Below are 24,597 nucleotides of genomic sequence, written 5' to 3' on the forward strand. Positions count from 1 at the left end.
CAAATTCATTAGCTTCCTAACCTGGGAAGCCAGACTTTCTACTAAAGCCACTGTCATCAGAGTTCTACCAGGTCTTTCTTTACTTTCCAAGGTAGAATGGACATACTAGAGCATTAGAATCAGGAAGCGCAGGACAATGAATCATGTGTTGTTGTTGTTGCTTAGAATGTCTTTACTGCAAAGCAACTTTGGGATATTCTAAAAATATAAGCAGCTCATCTAAACAGACACTAAATAGAAGTTTTTATTTTTTGAAAGTTTGAATAGTTAGTTGAATTCTGACATGTAGACTCCCCAGGTCTTCTTAGGCATGCAGAACTTTCCTCATCTCACAGTGATACCTTTAGAATAGGAAGGTTGTCTATTATGTTTTTCTGATACTCTGGATTAGCTTCCTTTCCACAGCACTGTCTTCTCTGTGCATGCTTACTCTAAAAGCATCTGTGTTTTTTTAGCTATCATGCCTTTTTCTCATACTGGCACATTATGCTTGTAAATGTCAGGTTAGTCCCATGTTATTCCCGTTCTCCACTTCTAGCTGTTTCATTTTGGAAACTTTCGGCTCTAAACAGGACTTTAAAAAAACCATCATCTACTGGGTCTCATAACACGTGGTGGGCCTTGCAAGAGGAGAGCCAACTCTAGGTGCTTCCTGCCCCCTGAGAAACTCAGTCCTGGGACAGAGTGGGCACCCCTGAAGCAGCTCTGGTCTTTAGGGACAAGTCCAGTCACTGTATCCCAAGGGCCGTTTGAACACCTTATGTCCCTCCTGTTTCCTTCCAGGAATCTGACAGAGAGGAAGGAAGTGGAGGTCTTAATCCTCAAATATGTCTTGAAATATCTTTCAGATGGGTGAACCCTCATAATCCATGTAGGCCTCAGCTGCTACTTTTTTGTTTGCTCCATCTGTAAGCAAACCTTTCTAGGCAAGAATAATTTCAATAACAAGCATAAGGAAAGCTGTGAAATAGCACCTTGAGACACAACCTTCAGTTGTAGGACTCTCTGCCTGTCAAGCAAGGGAGGGGGAGTAGATCAGAGTGGTGGACTCAGATGCCCCCAGGCAAGGTCGAGGCTGAGGCCAAGTGGAGAGTGTGGGCTCCATCTGAAGAGCTCAGCAGTTTCTTGGCTTTGTTCTCATGGTAAGGGAATGCAGGCCTGGCCATTCTGTGTCTTTTAACTTTTCCAGAGAAGCTAGACATCTGGAATTTTACTTGAAAGATCATTATTTAAAATGTTAGCAATTAGTTCAAAATCTTTAGAAATCCTGTACAAGACCAAGCAAAACATGTCTGTAAGCCAAATCTGCTCCCCAGGCCTCTGGATAAGTTGATGACTAAGGTCTTGCTGAGTTAAGTGTTTTTAGTGTCTGTTATCCTCACATTCTCTCTCGGAGTAGAACATACGGTGTCTTGCTGTGGCCGGAAGTAATACAGAGAAGAAGGCTGGGACCCTGGGTTGAGAGACTTGATTTGACTGCCACCACTAGGTGCCCAGAGGCCCTTTCCTTTTCTCCCAGGAGACTGTGGGACTTGTGCAAAATGCTTGCTGTGGTGGCTACTGCCCCAGAGCAGCTGCTGTTTGCCATCTGGGTAGTATATCAATTCTGTGTCGACGCAGATGGAGCTGAAGTTTTGGCCAGCCAGTTTTACAGCCAGCCTGGGGACATCTCAAAGATACAGCTGCTCGAAGATGTAAGCTCTTCTTTCTGGAAGCAAAAGGATCTCAGATTTTTGTTTTTCTCCAAGTGTGAAGGGTATTATCGTTTAGGAGGCTACCAGTATAGATGGGACAGCATTTTTCTCCAGCTCTAGTAATGTGGGATTAAGGGAATAAAATAAGGCAGAGAGCCGAGTATTGGGCTAAAAGTACTGCTGAAGTGGCCCTCAGGTAAGCCAGCATGAGACAAGACCACCTGTGCCTGAGCTGTGCTGTGTCACAAGGGCTACCTATGGAAAAATAAAGAGAAGGAATTATAAGTTTTTCCTCATTGAAGAATCAGAGCATGCATTGGAAAAATTAATATTCATCAATTAGCCTACTTTTTGCTGATTACAACACAGTAACTCTGAATTTCAGCTAGCTCCCCTTTGAGAAGGTGATGGAAGCAACAGTCCCCCTTTTTAGAAAATTGCAAATAATAAAGGAAGTATTTTAGGCTTTGTGAACCATATAATCTCGGTTGCGGCTATTCCCTTCCTCTTTCTTCATGTGAAAGTATCCATAGCAATCGATACCAACCACAGGAATGGGTGTGGTGGTATTCTAATAAAACCTCTGCATTCAGAAACAACTAGCCTGCCACATTTGACCTACAGGCTACAGTTTGTTGACTCCTAGTTTAGAACATTGACATCTGTGATAGATTGGAATATTTGTCAACAAATACTCACTTACCTTCTTCTCCTGTTTGGATGGAGTGTATACATCTCAGCTCCATGCCCTTTGGGCTTTAACCGATAGAATATGAGCAAACATGATGTGTACAGAGATTCCACTGTGCTTACATGGTTGAGCTTGTCTCCTGTGCTCTTGCCATTTGCCATGAAGAGAACATGCCCCAGGTCGTCTTGGACCAAGGGGAAAGACAGACAGGACAGTCTAAGACAGACTTAGACCCAACACATAGTTTGAAGCCAAACTCTTCTACGCATCGCCTGAAGCAGAGTTGCCAGCTGGGCTCAGACTAGACCAGGTGAACTGAACTAGACCCATGAACCTGGGAATAAATGTAGATTGTTTTAAGCCTCAGAATTTGGGAGTGGTTTGTGAACACAGCTTGACTGTCAAAATAGCCAACACAGAGGAGGAGCCTTACCTATCCAGATAAAACAATTAAGATATGAATCTCTTTTTCAAAAACCAAAACAACAAAAGAGGATTCTCATCTCCTCACACAAATTCCAGAGAAAAATAAGGTGATGTTTTTCTTTATAACCCTCCACTCAGCTCTTCCTCACCTGCCCCCTTTCCCGTGCTCCTTCCATCGTTGGAATAAACCCTGCTTTGTAGATTCAGGCCCCCATATGTACAGCTGATCAGTACTTAACACCTCTTTAGAGAGGCAACCCACTCCAGTACTCTTGCCTGGAAAATCCCATGGACGGAGGAGCCTGGTAGGCTGCAGACCATGGGGTCGCTAGGAGTTGTATGCAACTGAGCGACTTCACTTTCACTTTTCACTTTCATGCATTGGAGAAGGAAATGGCAACCCACTCCAGTGTTCTTGCCTGGAGAATCCCAGGGACGGGGGAGCCTGGTGGGCTGCCGTCTATGGGGTCGCACAGAGTCGGACATGACTGAACCGACTTAGCAGCAGCAGCAGCAGCTTTCCTCAAGCCAACTCCAGAGAGGACTCAGTACAAGAACTGGGTGTTTAATACTTTCTGCATTGTATGTGGGAAAATATCCAAGCTCTTCCTCAAAAATGAGAAGTAGAGGTTTCCGAGAGCCCACTCTGCATTATTGTGTGGGCTAGATGCTAGGCAGGATTTATCCAGTCAATATCTGTTTTGTTTCTGCTGCACATGTGCTGAGGTGGTCCCTAAGGACACAAGGGTGTGCAAATCAAATTGAAGGGCTTCAAGGAACACTCCAGCTAGTAGGAGAGATGGAAGAGTTAAGTGGGTAATTAAGGCAGTGTGGTAAGCATTATCGTAAGTGGCATATCCACAAGCTTAAGGGAGGAGATGTACTTGGCCTTGCCTGGGGATAGGAATGTGGGAAGTACTTCAGAGAAGTCTTCCTGAAGGAATTGACACTTGAACTGAATCTTTCTGAAGGACATGGTTAAGGTGAAGTCCTGCAGTTGTAGAGCAGAAAAGAGGCTTTAGAAGTATCTTCCACTTTATTCATTAAAAGGAAGCTTTCGCTCCCTTTTAAAATTTCAATCTGTCCCAGACAGAGGTCCATCTGATAAAGAGTCAAGCTTCTCAGAGCATTCTGTGCCGTGGGTAACTTTACTACTAAAGCCATTGCAAATAGCATCTAAGCATTCTAGCTAATTAGCAGTTATATAAACACATGTATGAAAAATAAGGTAATGATTCTCATTTCCCAAGTCAGGTGTGTACAGCGTTGAATGATGTCAGTTTTTAGTTGGAAATAGCCTCAGGTTTCTCGGCTATTGGTGTTTGCTGTCCTTTTTCATTGATGAGGGGAAAGGAGAATGAGTAAGACTAAGAAAATGATCTAATTACCTTGCAAATGGTTTTCTTCCTAAAAACAGTCCTCTATTTGAATTGTGACTTCTTTAGATTTTCTGTACAGTTTAGTGGATTTGAGCCAATGATATGACAATGAATTATTAAAAAAACAAGTACAGCCCTATTAGCCCTACTCAGACCAAGACCACGCTTGTGCCCTCTAGTAACTTTTTCCTTCCTTTTGCTTGGGAGTAATCACTGACCCAGCCTCTAATGACACGGATCAACTTTTGCCTTGAAGGTCTACAGTTAAGTTCCTTTAGATTACCAGAAGTAGGGTTACAGGATCAAGAAATACAAATATTTTAAAGTATCATAGTTCATATAACCAAATTGCTTTCAAAAATGTTTTGTCATTAAATCACTATACTTTATGAAAATGTGGGAAGCACTTTTGTTCCTGAGTGTGGGGAAGGAGAGGGTAAAGGGTAAAGATAGACTTTAGGGAAATTCCTGCAATGTTTTGAAGTGGTATTTTGCCCACCTGAAAAATGTTCTTCTTTCTCTGGACTTTGCCAGTCACCCCATTGTGGCAGAAAGGAGAGCATGGGAGCCTTGCGCTGGTTAAGCTCTGGACATAAATGACACGCATTACACTGGCCAAAGGAAGGCACCAGGTTCAGCAGAACCAGGGGCGTATAATCCTCCCTCAGGGAGAGCTAATGTAGGAAAGGAAACCAGAATAGTTAGCAAAGAAAAATGCCATCCATCGTAATACTCCCTGTTTGCTGACTTTGCCCCATCCTTGGGGAGATCAGGTCAATCAGATTCCCAATCTTTTATTTATTTTAGAAGCATGTGCTGGCCTTGAGGGGAGGGATCCTGTGTCTCCATTTGGGTCAGTGATTGTTGCAGTTATCAGTGGGGTGTTTGCATATGGTAAACTTCTTAGGGTGGGCATAGTTCTTTTCTAAGGAGAGGTACAGAAACGGACTTATTAACAGGTAATGGAAATGCAAATTTGGTTAATTAGATACCTGTGGTGGAAAGCAGTTCCTCTATAGGAAGTACATTTTTTCATAGCTGATTTACGTGTTTTAGTTACATGCTCTCAGTGAAGCTGTTCAGTAAATGTTTCCTGGTCCACAGGGAATGAATGACACTGACAGAATTGTAGTTTTCTGCCTGGCGCAGCAAGGGAGCTGCCTTGGCTTGCTCACCCAGAGGCATGCTCCAGGTTCCAGGCACACATTTTTGTTGTGATTAACAACCTGTCTTTACCATTTACTGTATTGTATTCTTCTTTATTGACAGTTTTTTCCATAACAGTTTTTTTTGGAGTAGTATTGATGGATAACATCAAGAATTGCTTCTCATTTCATTTTCTCACTCTGCCTTCATCAGGACAGAAATGTCTTCAGTTCAGACACCCTGATGCTCAGACAGATGGACTGTTGCACGGGGATGGGGGTCACATTGCAGTATCAGCTGGGCTCTGATTTAATGTGGTGTCTCTCTTCTGTTCCCCAAAGATCTCTTCCCTTGAGGGATGGTGAAGTTGGAGAGAGGCTCCTTTAACCCTCCTGCAGGATGAACCCCCTGCCAGAAGACATGGAGAATACTCTCACGGGGAGTCAGAGCTCACACGCTTCTGTGCGCGACATCCACTCCATCAACCCCACGCAGCTCATGGCCAGGATCGAGTCCTATGAAGGAAGGGAGAAGAAGGGCATATCTGATGTCAGGAGGACTTTCTGTTTGTTTGTCACCTTTGACCTCTTATTTGTAACATTACTGTGGATAATAGAGTTAAATGTAAGTGAGTTTTGTTTTTGTTTTCTGTGACATTATATGAATTGTTTCCAGAGACAAAGTTGTTTCTTATTTTTCTCATCATTTCTGTCTCACTTTCGTGAATTCCACCTTTCTTTCAAATGAGGCATTCTTGATCTTCTCCAGTTGATTTGAACTTTCCTTGTTTTTTACTGTTATTGTTTAAAACAAACCTGGTTAGTTTAAAATGTATTTTGTTGTTATGAAAGTTGAATTCATGGGGTTTTATTTTATAACAGGAGTTGGCAAACTGCAGTCTGAGAACCAAATTCAGGTGGCCTGGTTTTATAAATAAAGTTTTATTACAACATAGCCCTGCCCATCTGTTTACATATTTTCTGTGGCTGACTTTTGTACTGAGTGGTTGAGTTGACTAGTTTTGACAAAGTCCATTTGGCCACAAAGGGAAAATTCTTTATCCCCTGGCCTTTTAAAGAAAAAAACAAGTGCTGGTCCTTGCTTCAAAAAATGTAGCATGCTTCTGGAATATGTTTTAATGTTACATCTACTTTGTAGTTCCTACATTTAAGATTTTTGCATGCACTTATTTTTTATCTTTTTTCAGAGACTATTTATTCATATTTTATCCAAAAGAAATCCTCGAGACATGTGGAGGTTTGTCTGATTTGTCAGCTTTCTGTGGTTATATTGCCAAATAATTGTCTAGACCAGTACTGTCCTCGTTCGGGCGCTCAGTCGTGTCTGACTCTCTGTGACCCCATGAACTGCAGCACACCAGGTTCCCTGTCTCTCACTGTCTCCTTGAGTTTGCTCAGACTCATGTGCACGGTCAGTGATGCCATCCAACCGTCTCATCCTCTGCGTTGCCCCCTTCTCCTCTTGCCCTCAGTCTAACCAGCATCAGGGTCTTTTCAATTGTCCTAGTGAAATACAATGCAAGCCTTATATGTAATTTTAAGTTCTCTAGTTGCTACGTTTCATAAAAGTAAAAATAAACAGGTGATACTCACTTTAGTAATATATTTTATTTACCCAATATATCTGTTTTCTTGAAAACCATGCCTTTGACCATTTATATTTCTTAGAAGCACATGGGTGAACTCTTTCAGAATGCTTTCCTCTCAGGCAAAAATTGTCCGTTTCCTTTACTTTCAGCCATTCATTTATTTCAAAGAAATATTTGCTAAAGCCTGGGTAGCAATAGTTATTAGCTATTGTTTATTATTAAGAGATTACTCTTTGCAGGCATGGTGCTAGGTGCTTTATAAGAAATTTATTAAAATATAGAGAATATGAAAGGATGCTCAGATTCCTGTTGGGAAATTATTTTTAATTTTACCTCATAAATAGAGTGAGTGTCTTAATCTAAACTGATTAGCATTCTGATTCATACCATGAATTTGTTTTAGATTTTAGACTCTTAATAATTAGCATCATTGGAGTAATTTAATTTCATCATAAATTCTAATAGAGGAATAAAGCTCTTTTTGAAAGCAGATATATACTTATATTAGAAAATAAAAAGCTTTTTTTTTTTTTTTTAAAAAAAAAGAGAAGATTGGTTCTAGAATCAAGGTCATGTGCAATATGAATCTACTGTTAGGTTTCTGTTCACAGATTTTCTTTCTTTTAATCTAACTCTGTGGGTGTGCCTTATTATTATTTAAAGCCAGAAAAGCCAGTGATATGACAACAGTGATTTCAAGTGTCTCTTTTTACTATGTGTTGCATCAAAGAATATATTTCAATTGATATAATTAAAAGAATAATATATTTTCAAAACAGCCAGCTGTGGAATGAGAGATGAAAAAGAAATAAGACAGTTTTAAGGAAGCACACTTAACATTATTATAGTGATAGCACAAAATCAAGGCGTTTGTTGGTTTGCCACTGATATGACCACACTGAGTGCGTTTTAAGTAAGAGAAGCTGTGGTTTGGGGCTGTGGTGGGTCATGGGGTTACACTTCTCACTTCCTTCCTTCCTGCTTTGAGGAAATGAGAATGGAAGTGAGGTAAGTGGGATGCACCCTGTTTCATTCATCACGAGGGACCTGTTTCCATCTGCATGCAGCTTGTTATAAATGAAAAATCACCAGGCCTAGCAATTGAGAAGTGTGTTTTTATCCTCACTTTTCCTCTGACTGCCAGTTTCCTGATTTGTAAAAAGATCATAAAAGAGTATATGATCTCTAAAATAGTATATCTTGACTTGCTTAGCGAGGCTATTTTTTTTTTCTCTAAAGGCACATTTAATTTTCTAGTTCTGTTTGTTTAAAATTGTCAGCCCTGACCTGGGTTTTTCATTACACACTGTACCATCCCTTTTCTTTTGTTGTCTGTTTCTATAAACCTCTAATCACTCAGGTCCATTGTTATTTTTACATGCTTATACATTTACTGAGTGCCAAGACACAAGATTCTGATTGAGGTGTTGCAGGCGTCACAGAAAGCTACAGATTTAAAGTTTAGCTGAGGAGATATAACAGGTATCTTATATTGCCTCCTGGTGTTAATCTTTAAAAGAGGAAAGAAACAGCATAAAGGGAACTTAGGCCTTCAAAGGAATATGGGGGCCCAGATATTCTAAGCAATCATAGCAATAACCAAAATACTTTGCCTTCACATACAATTTCCAAGTTGGCCACTTCCCTCCTGGCTCCAGGGAGCTGACTGGCACCAACCCAGCCTGGAGCACACGGCCTGGGCGAGCTGGAGCAGCCTAAGAGCACCGTGGTGAATTTTCCTCTTCAGAGACCTTGGGGTGGCTGATTTCTTTGGGTCCAGTTGAAGGGATGGTTCTGGTTCTGGTCAGACCTTTTGGTACATACCTGAGTAGACTGATTTCTCAAATTAGATCTAGAATTCACCATTGGCTTGGTTTGCCTGAAGATTCTATTTCTCTTTTCCCCTAGACTCTTAGACTGACAGGGACAGGGATCAAAATGGCAGCAGAAGAGAAATCATTTTTCTTTCTCAGCTTTTGATACCTGGGTTAAGATTATAGATCAAGAAAGGCCATTATCAGTGCTTATTGCCTGTCTTACTGTATTTTCCAACTGATGTATTTGAAAGAACCAGGATGCTTCTGGTTTGTCTTGGAGCCATCATGACCAGCTCTGTGGCCTCAGGCAAGCCATTTAAATTCTCTGAACCTTGGTTTCTCAGTCAGGTAACTGAGCTGATACCTGTCTTGCCTTCCTTGTGACTTCTTGTGAGAATCAAATAATAAGATATATACCACAGCCCCTTGGCAGTTATGAAGCTCTATATAACTATAGATTATGTAATTTATTGTTAGCTAAAGTAAATTTTAGGGCTTCCTGGGTTGTACAGTGGTAAAGAATCTGCCTGCCAGTGCAGAAGATGCAAGAGACATGGGTTTGATCCTCGGGTCAGGAAGAGCCCCTGTAAGTAGTAAATGACAATCCACTCCAGTACTCTTGCCTGGAAAATTCCATGAACAGAGAAGGCTATCAGGCCATAGGGTCCATAGGATTGCAGAGTCAGGACACGACTGAGCCCACACACACTAAAAGTAAGTTGTACCCAGAAACAGAAATAAATAAGTTGCTTATTATTCTCTCATTACTGTTACACTTACGTTTCAGGTGTTTATTATCCTACTGATTCTGATTTTATTATTTCACTGTCACTATGTTCTGTGGTTAAACTGTGATCACCAATGATAACAGAAATTCACTGGGAGAGTTCAGTGGATTGGAAGTATCTGAGGAGTGAGTGGAGGAGATGAACTGAATTGTGTATGGAAGGAATTATGTGTGGGTAGAAGGAACTGGGGATAGAAGAATGATGTAGGATCAGATGGTGGGACCAGTGGGGAGAGAGTTTGGTGAAGGAGGTGAACAAAAGCACTGAGGCAAGAGTGTGCTTGTGTGTGTGTGTGTGTGTGTGTGTGTGTGTGTGTGTATGGTTTGCGGGGGGAACAGGGGCAGACAGAAAATATTAGCCTGGCTAGAAATAAGGTTCCCATAGGAAACAAAATTGCCTAGGTAAGTTGGTTCCAGACTATTGAAAATCTTAAAACAGCTACAGAGAAGTGTTGGAGTTACTGCAGTTGTGAGCTGAGATAGATTCTAGAGCAGACTGGAACACAGTTTTGAGATCTTCCAGAGCTAATGACTCATACTCCACATCACATCATGACCTACCTGCTATTTCTGTTTGGATGCTTAACGTGATGTGCTCCCCAATGACACACACATCCCTGCTTTCCTTCACTTTGTTTTTTATCAAGAAATGATACCCAGATGCTCAGGCCAAAGGTTAAGACTCATCCTTGATTGATTTGCTTGGTTTATTTTGTCTTTCTCATGCCTCCTATCCTTAAAAGTAAGGCCTGTCAAATCCGCCTATAAAACACACTCATAACATGACCTCTTTCCATTTCTACTAATACCACCCTTGACCAAGCCACTCATCCAAACTACTGCGCCCTGTCTGGGCCTGACCGGTTTACCTGCTTCCATGCTTGTGTGTGTGTGTGTGTGTTAGTGGCTCAGTCATGTCCAACTCTTTGTGATCCCATGGACTGTAGCTCACCAAGCTCCTCTGTCCATAGGATTCTGTAGTCAAGAATACTGGAGTGGGTAGCTAGTCCCTTATCCAGGGGATCTTCCCAACCCAGGGATCGAACCTGGGTCTCCTGCTTTGCAAGCACATTCTTTACCATTTGAGCCACCAGGGAAGTCCTGGATTCCACTCTTGCCCTCCCCAAATCCATTCTCTTGATAGAAGCCAGAGTGACTTTTAAAAGTAGAATAAGTAGAAATATAAATCAGATAACATTTTCTGTTTAAAACTTTTCACTGACCTATCAGAGCACTTAAAATCCAAAGCCCCCAAGAAGCCAACCCCAATTTCCTTTCCCACCCTTTGTTCCTGGCTCACCCAGGTCAGCCAGACTTCTATTCACAGAATGGAACAAGCTCTCTTCTGTCTTAGACCCATTCTTCTACATGAATTGGTTCATTTCCTTCATCTTGATGTAGATTTTGTCTTACTATGCTAGTATCAGTCATTTCAACTGATTTAACTCATTTGAACCAGTCACCAAGGGAAGATTTCCATGACCACCCACCACAAAGGAGTCAACGGTTATTCCGCCACACTGTCCTGCTTCTGTCTTTTGTAGCACTGATTTTCTTTTTTCCTTTTTTTCTGATTTCCTTATGTGTCGTCTCTCTGCACTTGCTAGCATGTTAGTTCCACAAAGACATAGATATTCATTTCTTGACTGAAGTATTTCCTGTGTGTAGAATAGTCCTTGGCACTCACTAGGTGCTCAGCAAATACTTGGTGAATGGATCAAGTTCATAGCAGTGGTTTGCAGATTAGTTTAAATTCCAGGCAGATTGATAGTAAGAACGTTAACTCAGAAGTTTTGGAGGAACTCCTTGGAAGGTTGTGGAAGTAGAAAATGAACAGCTAACTTGAGAGACATACTAAAGGAAGAAATATAATGATTTGTTGATAAGCTGATTTTATCACCCCAGTATCCAAAGATGACTCTTAGGATTTCTAAGGACAGAATCTAGAATAACAGTACCAGTTCTGACAGAACCATGATTGGGAAGGGGGGTGGGGTCTATGTGAAATTAAAGATGAATCTGTTTGGGACATCTTGTACTAGGGGCCAAGATTTTGAAGTAATTTTGAGTGTAAGTTGGGGTTAGAGATACAGATTTTACTCTATTTAAGTTCTTCTTTTGTGCGCATGCTCAGTTGTGTCTGACTCTTTGTGACCCCATGGACTGTAGCCCACCAGGCTCTGTCCATGGAATATTCCAGGCAAGAATACTGGAGTGGGTTGCCATTTCCTACTCCAAGGGATCTTCCCGACCCACGTCTCCTGTGTCTCCTGCATTGGCAGTTGGATTCTTCACCACTGAGCCACTGGGGAAGCCCTTTCTCTATTGAAAGGCAACATGAAATGACAGTTTATTTTAAAGTTTATGGATACTGAGGAGAACCTCTTTCTACTGGCTTGTTATTGCAGAACTGTATCAGCAGCCTTAATTCCTGTTCTCACAGTCAGGAGGGTTGGTTTCTGTGTGGTAGAGAATGCCTCTTTGCCATAGTCTACTTGGAATAATCATTTTTTAGAATATTTTGGATATTAAGTTTCCTTGGTCTAGAGAGACACAGCAGTGAAACTAGATGGTTGGTTGGCTTTCAATTATTTATCCTTGCTCTCAGGTTTTTAATTCTATTCATTGGTAAAGGCTTATAGTCAAGTCTGTAGCTCTTCTGCACAAATTACACAGAAATCTAAGCCTCCTTAAGGATTTAAGGTACAAAATAGTGTTCGTTGTATCTTCCATTTTTATAACAGGTGCAGTTGACCTTGGACAGTGCAGGGGAGGGGATATGTTGTATAATCTATAGCCAGCCCTCCATATCCATGATTCCCCCACACCCGTGGATTCAATCAACTGTGGACTATGTAGGGCTATAATATTTAAAATTGAAATATAGCCACCTGTAAGTGGACCCGTACAGTTCAAATCCCTGTTGCTCAAGGGTCAACTGTACTTGAAAAGGTATCTAAGCCAAGAGGATTCTTTCCTCGTGTCAACTTTTACTCTAATACAACCGATTAGTAAATCGTAGTAAATCCCTGGTAGCTCAGCTGGTAAAGAAATCACTTGCAGTGCAGGAGACCCTGATTCAATTTCTGGATTGAGAAGATCTGCTGGAGAAGGGATAGGCTACCCACTCCAGTATTCTTGGGCTTCACTGTTGGCTCAGATGGTAAAGAATCTGCCTGCAATGCAGGAGACCTGGGTTCAATCCTTGGGTTGGAAAGATCCCCTGGAGGAGAGCATGGCAACCCACTCTAGTATTCTTGCCTGGAGAATCCCTATGGACAGAGGAGCCTGGTGGGCTACAGTCTATGGGGTTGCAGAGTCGGACACAACTGAGCAACTTTCACACACACACACTAGTAAATCATACAAAGGTATTCCTTATTCACTTTTTCCCCTTTTTTCTTTTACCCAGATCTCTGGTTAATTGTCCTCTAATTTGTCCTCAGACAAGTGCACTGGTTTGTCAAGACCAACAGTGTCTGTACTACAGATTGGAAACTTGAATTTGCTATTGTACATCATGTTCCCTATTATCAGCTACTTCACGGGTCCTCACAGTTATAGAGGGTCTGCTTAGGCCCTTTCCTAGCTATCAGACATATGTTCCTTTCTGATTTTTTTTTTTTTTTAAAGAATACTACTTTTTAAAAAGTAGTATTCTTTAAGTAGTATTCTTTGTAGTTTGATATGCAGAATTTTAAACTTGATCATTTAAAATTCATCTTGATAGAATTGGGAGAGGACAGAAAATTTGTCATAATAGGTTTACTTTATATCATCTGCTGTAACTGTCACATATGATTGTAGGTCTAGCTTAGCCTTCAGTCTGTTATCTGTTCACGAGTACAGAACTTTAAAATGCTAGGAGCAAATAGGAACAACCAGGGAGATTTTTTACATTTCTCTTCTGTGTCATGATAACTGTTGTCACGGATGTTTGCTAAGTGATTAAGGGACAGCTTGGCCTTCCAAGACTTAAAATAGTGAAGAGTGATCAGAAAGTGAGGGGAACCCTGGATAAATGTTAATTGTCTTCCATAAAAATACATGTTTGTATGATTAAAGACATTCTCTTATAAGAGAAAAAAATCATGTTTAACATTTTATTGTGCCAAAATATAAGCTATAACAAGGCATTGTTTGCCATTATCTATTTGTTGAATTCAGAATTGAAGTGGGAAATGCCCTTCACCATTTTTCTGTTCGAAATATGAGGGTTCTTACATGTTTTAAAATTTCTGGTGGTTGTTCTCTGTCTTCTGAAGAAGATAGAAAAGTGTTTGTAAAACCTTACTTGTACGTTCTCCTGTTTTATTTTCGCACATAACACTCTCATTTTCATTTCTTCCTGTCCTTCCCAGGTGAATGGAGGTATTGAGAACACGTTAGAGAAAGAGGTGGTGCAGTATGACTACTACTCTTCTTATTTTGATATATTTGTAAGTATTCTGTTGTATATTCTCTGTTGTATATTTTGGACATAATGAAACTAACCAAAAGGCAAATTTCGTCTCAGTAGACCTTTCTATGCAATTCTTTTTTCCTCTTTTAAACATTATCTTTCCTTTACCTTTATCCCTGGACCATTCAGTGCTCTCTTTGGTCATTTCAAGGAAAGAAAAGATTAATGAAAAATAAGGGAGCACAGAAGAAGAAGCTATTCAGATTTTCCTTTATTCTTTCAAAAGTAGCTGAGATAGAAGCCATCAGCAGGTACTAAAAAGGAAAATTTACCTGTTTATATAATCGCACAGTGAAAATGCCATTCCTTTTCTGTCTTGTGGTAGATTTCTGAGAGTATTTTTTAATAATAATTCTGTTTCATTTTTCCATAATAGGAGTTTTTGAGAAAACTGATATATTGACAATCTTGGGCAACATTAGTCAGTTGTAAAATTGTATAGATGCAGTTATTTGTAGATGAGGTGTTCATTTTATTCAAAGGAATATTTGCAGTATCTTTCTAGGATACACTGTGACTTTGAATGGGTTTGATAGATCTCCATGGTATGTTTTTACAGGTGATAGTGTGAATAAGTCAGGTCTCAGCATTGTGTTACACAGTATAGGCAATTAAAATTCATTAAAAATTTCCCCAAATTCACTTTAATTACTTTATTCACTATCCTGAGAAGCTGTGTGCACAACGATTAAGACCCTTACAGTAAGCAAAACCTGGGTTTTATTCACAACACAGTCACTAATTGTATATCTTTGTATATATTAAGTCTAAACTTTAGTTTGCTCCTATGTGAAATGAAATCATCACAGTTCTGAAACATAAATAAAATAATACCCAGAAAACACTTAGCCCAGTGAAAGGTGTCTCAGAAGCTCAGAGATTTATCTCCAATCATTGTTATCATCATCATTAGTTTTGGTTGAGAATATTAATGGTTATATTTTCTAGTGGCTTTTGAACTGCTCTAAAAAGTCTAGCTTTGTTTTGTTTTTCTGAGTTACCCTGCTGAAGTGGTAGCAGGAAAGAGATGGGATTCCCAGTAAATAGAGATCCAGGTTCCTTGTCATCACCCCCTTGCAATCTGAGTAGATTCCATTTTCATCTGTACAGTATGTTAGTGTTCCAGTAAGATTGTTTTGAAAAAGTGTTTGGCTGCCACAGAGTATTTGGAAAACCACTGATATAATTTAATCTGATTTTCCAGAGAAAGACATTGAGTCTCATGGGTCAGTGTTTTGACCTACCCCACATCACTGAACTTGTGGCAGAGCATGTTAGATCCTAAATCTCTTGATAATTTTTTTCTGTAAAGCTATTAACATTTAATAACAAAATTGACTTCTCTCTTTCCTTTTATTTCCTCTGATGAATTTGTCTTAAGTAGTCTGAGCCAGGAATTCTTAGGAAGCCAAGTTAATCCTCTGGCCAGATCTCCAAGGGTTGTCTGAACTCTGCTTAGAGAGTTAATGATATTGGACAATTAGGTGGGACCTATTAGCTCAGCTTGGAAAGACTGTCACGCCTGGCCTTGGAAATGGACACAGCCTCCAGGAAACCCTGGGATCTGGGAGACTGAGATAAAGGAATAAAGATTTATGCTTTTGCCAAGTCCAGAATGCAGAGATAGGAGTAGGATAAATAAAGAAACTAAATGATGAGCATATTACTGGTAAACCCATTTTTAATGAAAGTTGCAAATTAAAACAAATATAGCTGCAAACTTCATTAACATGAAAGGGTCTTGAGTGAGGTCACACAGTCAATGATAGCAATGAAGTTGTCAGCTTGCAGCCCTTCAGCAGTTTTGATTAGTAAGGAACAGTTGGCAGACCCCTACCCTGAGGCATTACTCAAGAGCCACCTACCTGACTTCTTACTACTCAGAATAAGCGTATTTTTCAAGTAAAATAGGTAAAATTTTATTCTATGTCTATTCCTTAGTAAATGAGAATTACTAAGACAATTGGAATAGTGGCTAAGAGCCTGATCTTTGAAATCAGGCTACCTGGGTTCAATCCTGGCTTCCTCCTAAGACTGTGTGGCCTTGGACAGTTTCTGTATCCATCATAATAGTTGCTGACTCATGGAATTGCTGGGGTTGGGGATTATGTGGGACAGTGATACACATAAAGCATTTCACAAAAGTCCCTAAACCATGGTGAACAATCAGAGGGCAGCTCCTGGGATTGCAGAACTCTAGCAACACCTCAGTAACTCAGAGCTTTCCAGAGGACTTCACTAAGAATCCAGTATCAAAAGTGAGTGGAAAGGTGCTTGGAGTGGAAAGTCGACTTTCAAAACATTGTCTCCAACCTTAAAAGGATATCAGAATCTCTGTGGACTCAAATAGAAAGATAAAAGAAACACCTCACTATATATTCTTTTGTTGATAATGGGAAGTTAATTTGAGTCCCTGTCTACACAATATTCCACAAATTCTAGAGCAGAGATCCCAAACTGATCTATAGACCAGTACCTGTCTGTGACAGTTTTCAACTAAATCAGAATAATGAAAACACTTTGGTGGGTTCTTCATAAAACTTAATGTATACCTTTGTGTATATTCCTGAAAACTTGTATTTTTTTTTTTAATACAGCTTTTGGCAGTTTTTCGATTTAAAGTGTTAATACTTGCATATGCAGTGTGCAGACTGCGCCATTGGTGGGCCATAGCGGTGAGTATGCCTGGTGAGTGGTTCCCCCCTCCAGTGCTGGTGGCCAAGGCCTGCTCACAAGAGGCCTGAGCTGGGGGCACATGTGGCTTCCATCTGAGTTGAATCCCCCTGGCTTCTCCTGAATCCCTGTCCTTCACACCTCAGTAGGTTTCGTTCTCCAGGGCTTCTCTCCAGAGGTGATGAGTAACTATCTTTATTGCTATAGAAACTGAGGCAAATGAGGATTTCAGGGGCCTAGCAGTGATTGTGGTCCAAGCACCAGCCCACCCTCTACCTCATTTTGCAAATGAGAACTGAGTTCAGTCCCTCTGTCTCAAAGCAGTTTGGACCATTTCCTCTTGGGTTGAAACTTCTTGGTGATTTTTTACCATTTGGTCTCTGCTGATTTTGATCCCTGCCTTCCTCCCTGTGTTACCCGCCTCCCTCCAGTCTTAAAGGTAAAAGTTCCCTTTTATTGCTGCCTTCAGATTTCTTGAAGGCAGTGGCATCTTTTACTCACCTCCATTTCCTGGCATCCAGCCCAGAGCTTTGGCACAAGCTCTTCTCAATAAATGCTCATTGGCTGAAAGAAGAATTATAAGCAATTCTGCCTGAATTATTTTTGCCATTTCCATGGGTCTCTGAACAGTCACCTTGTTGAGAGCTCTAAACAAAACAGGTATATGGGGGAAGCTCCTCAGACTGGAAGACTTGGGCAGGACTAAACTGTGTGGGACCTTGGTCTGTGTGGGCCTGGCATGGGCTTGTCCAGCTGGGCATGGAGTTGTGTGCTGTCCTAAGAGGGCATCCACCATGTGCCTTGTCTGCCTGCACCATCTCTTCTGAGCATCCACAGAACCCTGGGCTGCTGTCAAACCATCCATCGAACCCCAAGTTCACATTTCATGGATGGAGGCCATCAGTTTCAGTCAGACTCAGCTCCCTTTCCTGAATGTACGCTCTTGCTCATCCCAAACAGCTGTGATGGTTGTTGCTTGTCCATTTTCTCCAGCCATCCCATTTTGGGACATTCTGTTCAGTTTCCATGATGTGCACTGGTATCTTTCAGAAAATCTGTCTCAATGTTTGTTTCAGAAAGTGGTTGACTGTGCACTGAGCTTTAAGAAACCTTCTTCAATCTCTAGCTTGAAATTATCCAAGGATCACTTTAAGCACATCCATTTTATTGTTTCTGATTCTTGTTTCTAAAAATATTTACAGAGAGGGGGCCAGGCAGCTGGAAGGAGTCAGCTGGTTCCTGAAAAGTACTTAGTGTCAGCCTGTAAAATTAATTAGTATCAGAATGTAAGATGCCTCCTCTACCAATGCTGGGGTATCTGTGTGTGTATGTATTAACATGTATATGTACATGAGTGTGTGTGTGTGTGTGTTGTGTTTTGCTAACAAAACTGACTCTGCAACTTTGTTAATAGTGACCAAGCATGACACCTGGTATTTCTTGACCTCCATTTTGTCAGTCAGGACTCCTGTTGGCATTCATGTTGGTTAGGTTTGTTATTGCTGCATATATTAGTTAGAGGATGAAGACACAAGGCCCAGGTCCTGTGGGAATAATCTCTGGGCTTCCTGAGCCCTGGGGGAGCCCTGCCTCATTTTCACTGGTCCCTTCTATGCAGACAGCATCTTTACATTTTGTACCTTCCAGTGGACAAAATTGAGTTTCCCAACATACCAGCCTGTGGGTAAAGGGAAACATCAAGCTGCCACACAGGTCATCTGTGCCATGTAGAAGTCCTCTTTGCCCCCATCTGGTTTAGGGGACAGAGGAAGAGTGACATGGGAGGAAGCCAGGCGTGCCAGGGCCTTTTCAAGCGTTACCTGATTCTGGCTCAGATGGTTCTCCTGCATGACAGCAATGCCTTTCCAGTGTCACATATCTAATTTGAATGTTGCTGGATTATGTGTCTTTCAGTTGACAACAGCAGTGACCAGTGCCTTTTTATTAGCAAAAGTGATCCTCTCAAAGGTATGGCTTTCTGCTTTTTTGTGCCATGACTGTACTGATGTCTTGTTCTCTAGAATGAGCTCATAGTAACTGTGTCTCTCCTGGTCACGTCTGTTCTTCCAGCTTTTCTCACAAGGGGCTTTTGGCTATGTGCTGCCCATCATTTCCTTCATCCTTGCCTGGATCGAGACATGGTTCCTGGACTTCAAAGTGTTACCTCAAGAGGCAGAAGAAGAAAACAGTAAGTTTCTCTCCGAGTTTACCTCCTGAGAGTAGCCAGGTAGCGGGGAGGGGCTGCAGAGTTCTGGCTTTTTTTTTTTTTTTTTTAGTTTTTTAATTTTTATTTTATACTGGAGTATAGTTGATTTACAGTGTTTGTTAGTTTCACATGTATAACAAAGTGATTTAGTTGTTCATATACATATATTTATTTCTTTCCAGATTCTTTTCCCATACAGGTTACAGAGTATTGAATAGAGTTCCCTATGCTTTACAGTAGGTCCTTGTTGATGATTTATCTTATATATATTAGTGTATATATGTAATTGGGATTACTTCCTAATTCATCCCTTCCTCTCCCACCTTTCCCTTTTGGTAACCATAAATTTGTTTTCTAAGCCTATGAGTCCATTTCTGTTTTGCTAATGAGTTCATTTGTATCGATTTTTAGATTCCTTATATAAGTAATTATCATATTTATCTTGGTCTAACTTGTTTCACTTAGTATGAGGATCCCTAGGTCCAGCCATGTTGCAGCAAATGGCATTATTTCATACTTCTTTTAAGGCTGAGTAATATTTCATTGTATATATGTACCATTCTTCTTTGTTCATTCATCTGTCAGTGGACATTTAGGTTGCTTCTGTGTCCTGGCTGTTGTAAATAGTGCTGCAGTGAACACTGGGGTCCATGTATGTTTTTGAACTATGGTGTTCTCCAGATATATGCCCAGGAGTGGGATTGCTGGACCACATGGTAGCTTTATTTTTAGTTTTTTTATACTCCATACTGTTCTCCATCGTGGCTGGGACAATTTACATTCCCACCCAAAGTGTAGGAGGGTTCTGAGATCTGGCTTTGCATGGAGCTGTGGGTGGAGTCAGGCAGATCTGGGGTCTCCACCCTGCAGGCTGCAGGAGACACTGCAGGAAAAGTTGGATGAAGGGACAGGAACAGGATGTGGCCCCTCACTCCAGCTGTTAGGGCAGACTTCCCTGGAAGGAAGTGTGAATACTGGTGAAAAAGACATTCCAGCAGCAACAACAGTAGCCAACGCCTCCTTCTCCTCAGACAGGTTGACCTTTGCTCCCTGTTGATAATAGCTAGAGGTCACGGAGCATTTGGTGCCAAGGTAGCAGTTCTATCTACATAGAAGTTCTTGATTCTCCAGAGTCTCCTATCACTGTCCATCCCACAGGTGGTGCCTTTGGGCTGCCATGAGAATAACTGAGCACCTGAAGGGGGACTGTTGATGGGTTGCTGATGGAGATGGAAAGGAGAGGAGGAAGTTAGCCAGCCAGAGAAATGTTCACCCGTCTCAGGCTTCTCATCCTCCTCTGAGTAGAGGATGAGAGCTGGCAATGTGTGGTCATGAATCCTGTTAAAGTTGTTATCATCTCCTTGTGTGGCTTTGAGCATCACGGCATGTTCACTGGAAATCCAAGTGATTGAACTTTAGACGGGAATTCTCTGCGTGATGGCCTTAGTGGAAGCACACACATTCCACCTGTCCCCTCAGACACATATAATCAAAGTTCAAAGCAGAGACTCAGACAGTTGTAAAACTTGCTGTTTTTATGTTCTCTCAGTCATCTGGCTGGATTTGCCCCACCTAATAGGCAAAAAAAAAATTTCTTATGTCTTACAGAAAGTTAAACATGATTATAACCTCAAGATATAGTAGAAGGAAAAATAACCTTGTAAGTGGTTTTATTTTTCAAAAGTTCATATACAAAGATGAAATCGATGAGAAAAGAATTATCATTCAAGAATAGATTTTAAAACACATTAATCAGACTAAGATCCATCTTCTATCCTGTGCCCTCTCTTCTTTTATGAAACTGTATTGTGGAAAAGGGACAAGTAAAGCTAAACGAAGCCACTTGTTAAAAAGAATTCCATGGTAGTTCAGTGGTTGGGACTCTGGGCTTCCACTACAGGGGGTGTGGGTTCAGACCCTAGTTAGGGAACTAAGATCCCTCGTGCTGCCAGGCCTGACCAAAAGTAAAAAAATAAAAATTGTTTCAGTTGTATATGAACATCAGACTGAACTTTAGTGAAAGTATGTCAACTGTTCGTGTGACTGAGGCTTGCATGCCTATGTGATTAAAGTCACTAATAAAGCAAAGCACATAATCAGTGAAAACATTGAAAACAGCATTTATTTTCACTGTCACCAGTGTTACATGCACACCTGGCACCTGCTGTTTGGCCTGGTGCTTCCTCCAGCTTTATCTCGGTGTAACTCAGCTTCAGCCAGAAGAATGCATTGTCGACAGCTTCTCTGCTAGTGTTTTTTGCTTTTATGCTGGCATTTCTCTAACCAGATGTAGACTGGAGGCCATTTGTACAACCTCATGAGTTCTTTTTTTTTGTTTGGCTTTGTGCTTTGGTTTTGATGTTGTTGATTTCTATAGGAAAGTAGGTATTTCCAGATGGGAAGATTCTATTAACACTTAGTTTTTGGTTGAAAGATTTTTCAAAGTACCCTTTCCTACTAAGAGTTTTAAAAATGTAATAATAACACTTTTATTTTGGTTAACCTGGCCACAAAGCTACCAGAACAGTGGCATCATTCCCAGCATCTGAATTTCTTCTCTTCCAGGACTCTTGATAGTTCAGGATGCCTCGGAGAGGGCGGCGCTGATTCCTGGGGGTCTTTCTGATGGTCAGTTTTATTCTCCTCCTGAATCTGAAGCAGGTAGAAAATTTGATTTATCATTTATGTTTTTGTCTATCATTCAAAAGCTTTCCCCCCTCACCTAACCCCCTGTACTTCTCAATACGCTTAGCAAACATTTAACATACCAGACAGTTAGGATGTGAATATAAATAAGACATGGTCTTGATGTGCAACCCATGATGAGATGCAGAGATGCAAAGATAAACATGATAGAGGGCCTTATACACCACTATGTGGACAGGGGAGAGTCCTGATGCTCTCTGTTATCTGTCACCCCCTGATTGACCTTCCTCCAGAATCTCCCATGTCTGAGAGCACCACCCACCCCGTTGCTCATGAGCCCCAGAGCCTCACTGGGGACTCCACCCCTTTCCTATGGCTCCCGGCCCATCGTTCACCATGCCATTTTGAACCTCTTTGTTGCTACCTCCTTGATTTCATTTAAATTGTCATCACTTCTGTTTCTGCAACAGCCTCCTCCTCAGTTGCCTTCTCCCAAGCAGCCACCATAATACCATGTTAGATAGAATGACTGCATTGTTCTAAGGGTTCCTCATAACCTCTCTAAGGAGGTTAAAGTCTCATTATCCCTGTTTTAGAGATCAGTAAGTTGAGGCACAGAGAGGTGAGATAGTTCATCCAATATTACAAAAGGAGTAAGAGAGTGGAGCTTGGACTTGAACCCCAGCTCCAGGGCTAGCATCTATGATCACAGCTAATATATGCAAATTTTATGTATTTTTCAATACTAGCAAAATTGACCATGTTATTATTCCCTTGCCTAAAAGCCTTCAGTAACACAAAAGATTAAGAAAGTGATTGGATCCTAAGCTTGGCAGAAAGCACCTGTATGTCCACCCACCACAGGCCACACTCTCCTCTCATTATGCTCCTATGTGCCCGTCTTAAATTTCTGAAAATACACCAGAGCCCCCAAGCCATTGTGCATCTTGCTTGTTCTATCCTTGATATACCTCTGTGGTCCCAGTGTCCACTCAGATGTTGAGAAGCCTTCTTCCTAACCCCACCCGCACCATGCCGCCTGATCCCATCAGTCGTAGGTAGGGCATCTTTTGCCTCATGTTCATAAGATCCCTTCCACAGCACTGGCATCCTGGGTTGACTGCACTGACTTTGGCAGTGACTTGGCCTGTTTCTGTTATTGGGATATAAACTTGAGTTAGAGACTACATTATTTTATTCTCACATTACACATAGTGAATATTTTAAACACACACACACACACATACACACACACACAAAAGAGTAAAACAAACTCCAGGCAGAAAGAGCTATGTGAAGATCAAAGACATCCTATTGTGACATAGGGAGTCAGGGGAACTTGAAGTAACTTGATACTCTGGACTATTGGTGTTGAATTTAAAAGCAATATAAAAGAAAATCATAGGGCTTCCCTTGTGGTGCAGTGATTAAGAATCTGCCTTTCAATGCAAGGGACACTGGTTTGGTCCCTGGTCCAGGAAGATCCAACATGCCACATAGCAACTAAGCCCATGTGCCACAACTACTGAGCCTGAGCTCTAAAGCCCAGGAGCTGCAACTGCTGAGCCCATGCATTGCAACTACTGAAGCCCGTGCACCTAGAGCCTGCACTCTGCAACAAGAGCAGACACTGCAATGAGAAGCCCATGTACCGCAACAAACAGTAAAGCCTGCAGGTAGCAACGAAGACCCAGCCCAGCTAAAAAATAAAATAAATAAGTAAATCTTAAAAAACAACAGAATCATAGAGTCAGATGAAATAAAGATATGATTGAGCAGAAAAGCCATTTCTCAGTCAACAGACACTAGGATGAGTATTAAACTTTTCATTACCTCGTTATAAGGATGATTTCCTTGAGATTTTTGTATGTCAGAGGACTCAATCTTTTTTTTTTTTTACATTAAAGTTCATCATTTTGTGTACCTTTTTCCTGAGATTAGTAGAATTTCTCAGCACCTATGTGTACTTTTTTTTTTAATCAGAAGTTCAGAAAAGCAGGATAATAATGTGAGGAATACCTCCTCAGGCATTTTTCATCAAGCAAGCCATGGGCTTCCTCCTTTGACTTTTACCACCCCCTAGTGGCATTTGAAAGCATTACAACGTTATAGAATTATGAAGCTAAACAAAAACAACACTGTAAGCATTCCACTGGGTGGCTGCATTGTTTAAGACAAAGACCAGATTAGTAGTGGGCAGAGGAGTGTTCAAGGTGACTTTCTTTACTGTTTATTTTCATTGTCTGTGTTCAATTTAGGAAAGAATTAAGATTAAAAACTATTCTTGGAATTAATGTGCCCAGAAAAGATTTTACTTTAAAACTTTCTTGTTAGGTCACTGGACAAATATTAAATAGTTTTCAGCATCAAAAGTTATAAGTTTTTTATCCTGGCACCCTCCTGATTGGCCCCTAGTCATTAAGAGGACAGCTGGGGCCTGCCTTGCCTGTTGTCTGTCTTTCTCTAGTACCAAGTTGAGTGCCTGGTACATAGTAAACTTAGAACTTTTGAAGGAATGAATAAAGAGAGGAAGAAAGAAATTGGAGGCACCAGAAATTTAAATGTTAGCATTTTTCCTTGTAAAGGAATGGCTTGAATTTTAGAGTCACAGAGCCTTGGAAAATTAGCACATTTTAGTGGATGTATTTTAAAGGATATAAGGTGGTTTGTTCACAGATTTCCTTGCTGCTTTAGCCATATCCTGTTTGCCTGTGTATTAAGTTGAAAGAAGGAGGAAGCCCAGTTCTCTCTCAGATGGTCAGGGTGAAGTTCTTATGTGCTCAGATAATTTAAATGAACCAGTTGTGATGTTGGATAAAAGGTAATTTGTCACATCCTGAATCATTGAATGGTTGACTTAAAGAATAACTCAGTTGCATCCCGTCATCTGTGCTAAACAAGTCTAGATGGAGGCACTGAAAATTTAATTTGATGCCAAAATTAAATTTTCAGTGCCTCCATCTAGACTTGTTTAGCACCATCCATGCTGGTGTGGTAGAGAAGGAAATGGCAACCCACTCCAGTGTTCTTGCCTGGAGAATCCCAGGGACGAGGGAGCCTG

At 41.0% G+C, this 24,597-nt stretch overlaps 1 protein-coding gene across 7 annotated transcripts in view; it reads left to right on the forward strand.

Moving 5' to 3' along the window:
- The window catches only part of STARD3NL (STARD3 N-terminal like), a 60,894-nt gene that overhangs the window by 31,098 nt on the left and 5,199 nt on the right, over window positions 1-24,597 (forward strand). For all 7 annotated transcript variants that reach the window (XM_055590280.1, XM_055590279.1, XM_055590277.1 and 4 more), the window contains 6 exons: window positions 5,678-5,960; window positions 13,911-13,988; window positions 16,609-16,686; window positions 18,599-18,652; window positions 18,755-18,872; window positions 21,456-21,551. In XM_055590280.1, the coding sequence (XP_055446255.1) occupies window positions 5,736-5,960; window positions 13,911-13,988; window positions 16,609-16,686; window positions 18,599-18,652; window positions 18,755-18,872; window positions 21,456-21,551 (649 nt within the window). In that variant the 5' untranslated portion in view covers window positions 5,678-5,735. The remainder of the gene's footprint in view (window positions 1-5,677; window positions 5,961-13,910; window positions 13,989-16,608; window positions 16,687-18,598; window positions 18,653-18,754; window positions 18,873-21,455; window positions 21,552-24,597) is intronic.

Source organism: Bubalus kerabau, chromosome 8 (assembly GCF_029407905.1).
Source record: "Bubalus kerabau isolate K-KA32 ecotype Philippines breed swamp buffalo chromosome 8, PCC_UOA_SB_1v2, whole genome shotgun sequence".
NCBI lineage: Eukaryota > Metazoa > Chordata > Mammalia > Artiodactyla > Bovidae > Bubalus > Bubalus kerabau.